Here is an 8,158-nt window from a genome sequence, read left to right on the forward strand (position 1 = left end):
GGGTAATTTGCTCTTTTGCTATATTTTTCATGGTAGAAATAGACGGAATTGGATAGAAGGACTATTTTGTTAACGGAGAGAAAAGATAAAAACATTTTAATAGGTTTCTCAAAGTTGAGGGACTGACTTGTTAATAATAGCAATACCCAAGGACTAATTAGTAATTTTTATTAAATTTAATTAAAAGAATTATAGAAAAATTATTTTTTAGTCCCAGAAGTATAGTATAATTAACAGGTCTGTCCCTCTTTTTAGAACTCAACACTTTCGTCCCTAAAATTTAATTTCGTCAAAATCCAAAATTTCTCCATAAAAAATTTCTGTTAAGTAAATGATTTACGCCTGAAATTTAATTTCGTCAAAATCTAAGATTTCCCAATAAAAAATTTCTATTATGCAAATGATTTACACTTGGTTAAAAGAAAGAGATTAAATATAATTTTAAAAATATCCTATCAATAATAAAATGAAAAAATTACTATTTAGTCCCTATGGTATGAAAAAACTCACTAGTTAGTCCCTCGATTTTAAAAAATACATTAAAACATCCCTTTTAAAAAGTCTACTAGTTAGTCCCTCCATTAATTTCATCGTTAAATATTTTACTGTTTAGTCCCTATAGTTATCCTCAAATTATTAAAGTTTATTAATTAGTTCCTTTGTATCATGGGTATTTTTAGATTTTTTTTATAATACATAACAATTAAAATTAATAGAAAGATTTACTAGTAGACTTTAAAATATCAGAGACGTTTTAATACATTTTTCAAAACCGAGGAACCAACTAGTGAGTTTCACCATACTATAAGATCTAAGTAGTAATTTTCCCTGATAAAAATTCCTTCTACCCTTCAGCTTCTTAAATTTCTTTCATCTACTTTCCACACCCTCTTCATTATTCATATCTAACTCATACCTAAAACTACAAAATTTGTATGTTAAAAATGCATTTTGTAGTAATTGAAAAGGAGACAGAGGATCGACCAGTGACATGAGTGATCAACGATGCAAACAACAAGTGACGTGAGTGGTCGGAGACATAAACAGTGAGGAGCGAGTAATGCAAGGGGATGGAGATGAGAGCAGTGATAACATGAGGGGTTGGAGATGCAAGCAGCGAGCGACATTAGTTGTTGGAGATGTGATTAATGAGCGATGCCAATGGCTAAAGGCATGAGCAAGTGACGCGAGTTGTTGGAGATGCGATCAGCAGCGATGCGAGTAGCCAAAGATGCAAGGAGTGAGTGATGCGAACGGGAGGCGCATTGAGTGGCAAGCATTCCCAACTAGTGACTCAAGCAGCAGGCAACTAGAGTAGTGAATGCAAGCAGAGATCGCCAGCAAGCGATATTATAAAAGCAACTTCTATTGAGTTTTATTTTTTTTATTTTTAATAATTGAAATTTTACAAAGTTAAGAGTTTGAAACAAAGTTAAGAGTTTGAAACAAAGTAAACTTATGTAAATTTTGATAGAAAGTTTAGGAGTTGATTTGGATTTTTTTATTTAAAAAAAAAGGTAGTAGCAATCAGTGGACTTGAAAAGGAAAGGCTGATAAAAGAAGAAAATAAGTAAAAGGAGACGAATTAAAAAGGAAGAAATAGGAAAGAAATGTCAAAATTTAAATAAAATGGTGGGAAGGGGGGCCTTAAGTTAGTCAAAATAATGTAAGAAAAATGAATTAAACGAGCAAAACGATTGTTGGAGCTGATAGGTAATACTGATAGTTCATAATTGATTCTACATTGGCTAAACCTACAAAAGAGAACGTGAGGTGGTGGGTGTTCACGGTAGCCACTTAAACGCTCAAATTAGTAAACTGAAGAAGGGTTAATGTAAAACTTGAGAGTAGTTGTGTAAGAGAATTGTATACGTTGATCTCTACGATTATTTTCCTTTTATATTGTATGAGAATGTAGGTAAATATAGCATCCCCTGATGATCTAGCAATGATGTGGCCGGCTAACCTGATGAGGGATCCTGCTAGGTTAACTTGTTAGAGATTTCGTGATTACAAGCATAACAGATGCACGATCTAACAATAACTTTATGCTAAGACTCTTCCTATTTAGGGAAAGGTGAGTCTTGATGATAAATCGAGTGTTAAGGTATCCGAGTATTCCTTTTCTCGGTGAGACCGCATTACCCACTTATTAGATCCTTACCATGTGATCCTGTCTTGTGGTGACAGCTCATAACTCACTTTGGACAATTATTTTATAACATCAGAGGTCCCTCGCTGGTCTTCGATTCTTCAGATTCGAAGGTAACAGTTGTTCTCACAATTTAGGGCACATGGCTTATTGATATTGGTTTTTCCATGACTCATGTCGCTTTGCTTGCCTAGCTTTTCAATGATAGCTGCTCCATTTCTCGAACCGCATTTAAAGCCTGCCATTAAAACCATCTTATAAGAATCCTTCTTCTTCTCCAAATATCACTTTTGCTCTCAATTGTAATCTTTACTTTCAAAAAGACTCGGTTGCTTCTTCTTTCCTAATTATACTCCTTTACTTTCACGGTGATTTCTGTTTTCTTTTTCCCTTCTATGATGAATAGGAATACTTCCTCTTTTTTTCTTACTCCTGTTGGAGGTTTCACCTCCAGCTCCTCCTTTGACGGCCCCATCCATGCCCCCACTCCTATTGGTCCACTGAGAGCTGCTCAAGAGACCGAAGGCATCCTAATTAATGCCATTCCGTCCATCCTATCAGAGCAAGATATAGGTCGCCTTCATGATAAATAGGAGATGTCTTGAGAAACTTTTCATGTCTTTACCCCTTCCTTAAACGTTCATGTTAATGACCAGATCCCTACAGAGAATACTATTATAGTCTTCGAGGAGCAGCTGAAGGTGGGTCTTCGGTTCCCTATAGACCTATTTTTTATTGAGGTCCTTTGGTTCCATAAGCTTTCGGTCACCCAGTTGTATCCTAATAGCTGGAGAATCTTGGTGGCCTTTCGATTTGTTTGTCTTAATAATAACATTGAATCAAGCGTAGCCCTCTTCCTCTAGTTGTACTAGTTGGGTACCCACAAAAATGAGGAGTTCTGATTTTTTAGCGGGTGAAAATGCCAAACGATATTCGACCAGATACCTTCTTCATTAAAGCGGTGGAAAAACAAGTTTTTTGTGATAAAGTGATGTTCGAAGGTTTTGGATCCCTCCAAACGAGCTGTAACCTATGGGTGGAACTGAGGAAGGATGGGGTCCAACCGAGGAGGGATGAGGATGAGCGTTTAGCCTTTCTCTTGATGATGCCTAAGTCCCCAAAGAACATGGACATCACCCAGGTGGTGAGGAACACCGTTTTATCTTAGAAAAGTCATTTCTAGGTCAGCCAGGCTTAGGGTCCTTACCCGCCCTGTCTTCCCAACCTTGGGATTAGCACTTCCCTAGCTAGATATCAGGTTACTCTTCTTTCTGCCTTCTTTTAGATTTCAAATTGCCTTACTTACTTTTCAATTTGTGCAAATATGGTTGAATTAAGAAGTAAATTTGCTGAAGCAGCGCATATTGCCTGCAAAGACAAAGCAGTTGCTGGGACAACCGGTCCCCTTCCCAAGCATGCTCTCCGGGTAGAAAAAGTCATGCTTCCTCCTTCTCCCTCAACCTATAATAAAAAAGTCAGCTCCCTCATAGCCTGAGTCTTTTGCCATCGGTGCCTCTGCATCTGCCCCATATTTCAAGCCTTCTACTGCCATCCTCGCCTGCGAATGTGGGGGTTAATTCCTCATGGCCTCCTAGCATCCAGCGCCTGGCATTAGGGCTAACTTGAACGCCTTCTCTTCTTGAGGATCCTAACTTGGTCGTCCTGTTAACCAAGAATGCCCTGAGGCTTGAGGATCGTCGCCGCCTGAACGGGCTCCAGACAGATGAGCTTTTTGACAATATTATGCACTCATGCCTATGTGGCCAAAGAGCATAATGAAGTCCTGAGGCAGGAGTTTGGAGCTCAAGAAACAGATAGGAGACTCTTGGCAGAAGAATGCTCGAGGCTAAAAACTCGGGTCGATAAAGTGGAAGTCACTATGAAAGAGACTCTGGAGTCAGTAGATAAGCTCCAGGCAGATCTGGGTGAGGCCAACACTTCCCACCTTGCCCTTGAGAAACAAGCTAAAAGTGCTGAGGATCTAGTGGTTGTGCTTCAGCGCCAAGTCCAAAGCTGCAGTCTCATGTTGAGGAGGCCCGAATCGCCTCCATTAGGATCACTGAGCTTGAAACAAAATTTTGAGAGACGGTGGCCCAAGGTGGGGGTATATTCGTACAAGGCTAAGAATCCTTCAAGAAAGAGCTTCTCAGGCGTTTCCCTGCAAAGGACTTCTCTTGGATCGATGAAACCTTCCCCAATGAGGATGGGCGGGATAGGGAAGGCCTAATTGAAGACAACCCTTCTAACCTAGCTTCTAATGCAATAGCCAATGATGAACCTATAACAAAGCTCGGATGGAGGCGACTGATGATATCCTTCCTATCCTATAATAAGTCTTTATTTGAATGAGAAAATATTTTATTTTGATAGTTTTTTATGATCAGTATTCAGCCATAAATCTTGTCTACTCAAGGCTTAAATGATTTCTTTTAAAAGACTGCTAAAAGATTAACACCCGGCCATTATAATGGTGATAAAATAAATAACTTGAAAACTTTTGAACAGCAGGGTTAACACTCGAATATATAGCCTGGCAGATGCTTGCCTTGGGCCTGAGATACCTTATAGGATTTCTTATAATCTTGAGGCTAGTACTCATCTGCGAACACCTGTCTTATGGCTTGGGCCTCAAATGTCTCGCAAATTTTATATGAGGCTAACACCCGGTAGTTAGTTTGGCAAAAACTACGTGGTGGCTTGGCATGGATGCCTTGATTAGTGGGACCAATGCCCGATTTTTTAGCCTAGCTTATACTCGCCTTGTGGCCTGAGGCATCAAATGCTTTAGAACTTTTTATAGGGGACTAACACTTGGTCATTGAGATTAGCAAAACTTGCCTCGTAGCCTAGCATGAATGCCTTGATTAGTGGGATCCATGCCTAGTCTTGTGGCCTGGCTTATACTTTCCTTGTGGCATTGTTTGATGAGACCAATGCCCGGATTGTGGCTTGGCGAAATCCACCTTGTGGTCTAGCTTGGCGGAAGCCACCTTATGGCCTTATCGAGTGGGACTAATGCCCGAATTGTGGCATGGCGAAACCTGCCTTGTGGCCTAACCTAGCGAAAGTTGCCTTGTGGCCTTATTTAGTGGGACTGACGCCCAAATTGTGGCCTGGTGGAATCCGTCTTATGACCTGGCCTAGCGGACCCTGCCTTGTAGCCTTGTTGAGTGGGATCAATACTCGAATTGTAGCCTGGCGGAACTCGCCTTGTGGCTTAATTTAGTGGGACCAGCACCCATATTGTGGCCTGACAGAACCCACTTGTGGCCTTGTTGAGTGGGACCAACGCCCAGATTATGGTCTGGCGGAACCCGCCTTGTGGCATTTAATGAACGCCTCTTAATCTTCTTTGAAGAAGGCAACCCTATCATCCCTTGTCACTAGAGAATATATGACTCGGCCATCCAAATTGATCCGCCTATAAGACCTTGAGCGAATAACCTTCGAGACCTTAAACAGTCATTTTCAGTCTTCACCGAGCTTACCAGATCGGCTGTTACATCTGTGATTTGCTTATTTTTTCAAATTATCACTAGGCCCTTTAACGATTACATGAATAATTCCCATAGGCTCCCGGTCAGGGGTGGTTTCGAGAGACGTTGCCTCAGGTTCAGGTCTCCTCTCTTCCCTACTATTCTTGGTGCACTTTTGAAGAGTGTTGTCCCTTATCAGCCTCTCGATCTTATCTTTCAATTGCCGACACTCATCCATTGTATGACTGTTGTCTTTATGAAAACAGCAGTACTTGATCCTATCTCGTCTTAAGAGATAAAATAAGATGTTATGATCTATTTTTCATTAATTAATAGTTTAAAATTCAAAATTTAGATATAAAAGATAAAATATTTTGTTTTTCTGTATATAAATTTATATAAAAATTATTATTTTATAAAATAACTTTATATTATTTTATTTAACAGTAATATTCGCATGTAAAATAACAGTAATATCCGCATAACATAAACGAGAACTTATAGAAATATAATTAGAATTTTCAATGTAAATAAAATAAAAAGGAAAATATTTTTATTTTGCTTTGTGAATTTTCATCCATTCAAACATATAATAAAGGGATCTAGCAGTTCAAATTATTGCAATAGAATATAGCTGCCTATTGAAAGGATGGAGACTCCACTGATTTTGATATCTATTTTGTTTATGGCAGCCAGAAACCAATTACACATAACTATTTATGTGAGAAATAATTGGACACAGTATAATTTAATATTCTAAGTTGTTATTGGTTATCCAATTCATTCAGCTTATTTTCAAAATTCTAATAATTGAATTTATTAATTTTTTCTTTTTGATTATTTTTATACACTTATTTCCTCTTCTGTACTGTCAACTGGTTAGTTGTATACCAAACAATCAATGCCATGGATGAAGTATCACAAACACTAAAAAATTTTAAAATAATTCTGTCTTTATTATGTACTGTTTATCATATTTTAAAATTTTTAATTTAAATATAAATAATTGCGTGAATTATGATTTCTTTTCCTATAGCCTAAAGCCAAATATGCTTGTAAGACCCAACAATCTTAAGTCCATGATTACAACCATCTGATTATTTAACCAATCGGCTCAACAACAAAGCCAATAAATCAACGATTGAGATACACCAACACACCATGCCTCATGGGCGATATTTGCTATAAATACACTAGGCCTGGAATTTCTGAAGCCCTCTTCAAGCTTGATAATTTTGTAAATAGAAAGCATCCCACTACAAGGTAAAAAAAAATGACCTACTACTATTATGGCAGAAGAAGCAACTCAATCTTTGATGTGTTCACTCTCAATCCCCTGCCATACCCAGTTCTTTTAATCTTAGCAGTCATATCAATCTTTCTCGGCATATCCTGGTACTTCAGCTATGAAGAAATTGCAGAGACTGCAGAGATGCAAATTAATTGGTTGCTTTTGGCCACACCATTAGTGTTGCTCTTCCTTGTCCGTTGGTTGTCATCTATGGAAAATTCTGACATGTTGTTTGCTAAATCACCGTGGGAATGGAAACGGCGAACCCACCACCGTCCACCTGAGGGGAGCTCGCCGTGGGGTGTGGCTGCTTTGATTGTTTTGCTGCTTGTTTTGGTTCAATTCCAGTCTGCCTTTCTTGATAGCTGGTTTTGACGCTGTATATGCTCATGATACATAACCTGTTTTGGTTCATATGATTTCAAGAACATGGGTTTTGTTTTGATACTTTTAGCTGGTTGGGTATGATAATTTTATCTGATTTCATGTAAAAAAGAGGTTATAGAGAGTTGGTTTTGATTGTTATTGTTGAATATGTATTGGAGGATGATATATTAAGCTGCATGATTGGTGTTTGATGCTTTGTTTGATATAGTTTTTTGTAAGATTTTATTGTAGGTGTCTTTAACTTGTTGGGCTAATTAGTTGAAGTCTTGATCATCTAAAGCTAAATTTCTTTCTTGCTGGAAAAACTTTACTCCTGTTTGGATGCTAAGAAAATTGATGTAATTTGGATGTCGCTATGACTTCCAGTCCAATAGCGATATTCTTCTTTTCTTCTCTTGATATCTCTAATAAAGACAAATACATAAGGCTCACAACTCTCTAATTTCTTTTATTCTGCTGTGAATATATCTTCTCATGGCTGTTTACTATCAGAAACTTGAAAAATAATTGAAGATTGAGCAATAGTTCAAAATTTTAATTGATTTTTGCAGCAGCTGCTGCTGATTTTCTGGGTTTGCTTCACTGTATCTGAGCACTAACCTTATTTAATTGTTTATGACTAGTAATTGGGGTAAAAAAACAATTAGCACTCACTTAAGTTGCAAGATAATGGCCATTAGTCAAGTTTGTCTTATTCCTCAAAATGATCACATCGTAGAAGAAAAAAATATAGCTTTTGGAATGATGAAGGTCATGTCAAAAAAGCATGGATAGCAAATATCATGTTAATTTTGTGTTCACTTCAGCTTTATGAACTTTCTGTTTATGATGATCAGATTTAGAAGGTCACCT

At 37.8% G+C, this 8,158-nt stretch overlaps 1 protein-coding gene across 1 annotated transcript; it reads left to right on the top strand.

Moving 5' to 3' along the window:
* Positions 1–6,831: 6,831 nt before the first annotated feature.
* On the top strand, positions 6,832–7,495 carry LOC122725054. Its single transcript, XM_043961481.1, has one exon. The coding sequence runs from the start codon at positions 6,902–6,904 to the stop codon at positions 7,292–7,294; it is 393 nt and encodes a 130-aa protein (XP_043817416.1). The 5' UTR covers positions 6,832–6,901; the 3' UTR covers positions 7,295–7,495.
* The last annotated feature ends 663 nt before the right edge of the window (positions 7,496–8,158 follow it).

Source organism: Manihot esculenta, chromosome 11, assembly GCF_001659605.2.
Source record: "Manihot esculenta cultivar AM560-2 chromosome 11, M.esculenta_v8, whole genome shotgun sequence".
NCBI lineage: Eukaryota > Viridiplantae > Streptophyta > Magnoliopsida > Malpighiales > Euphorbiaceae > Manihot > Manihot esculenta.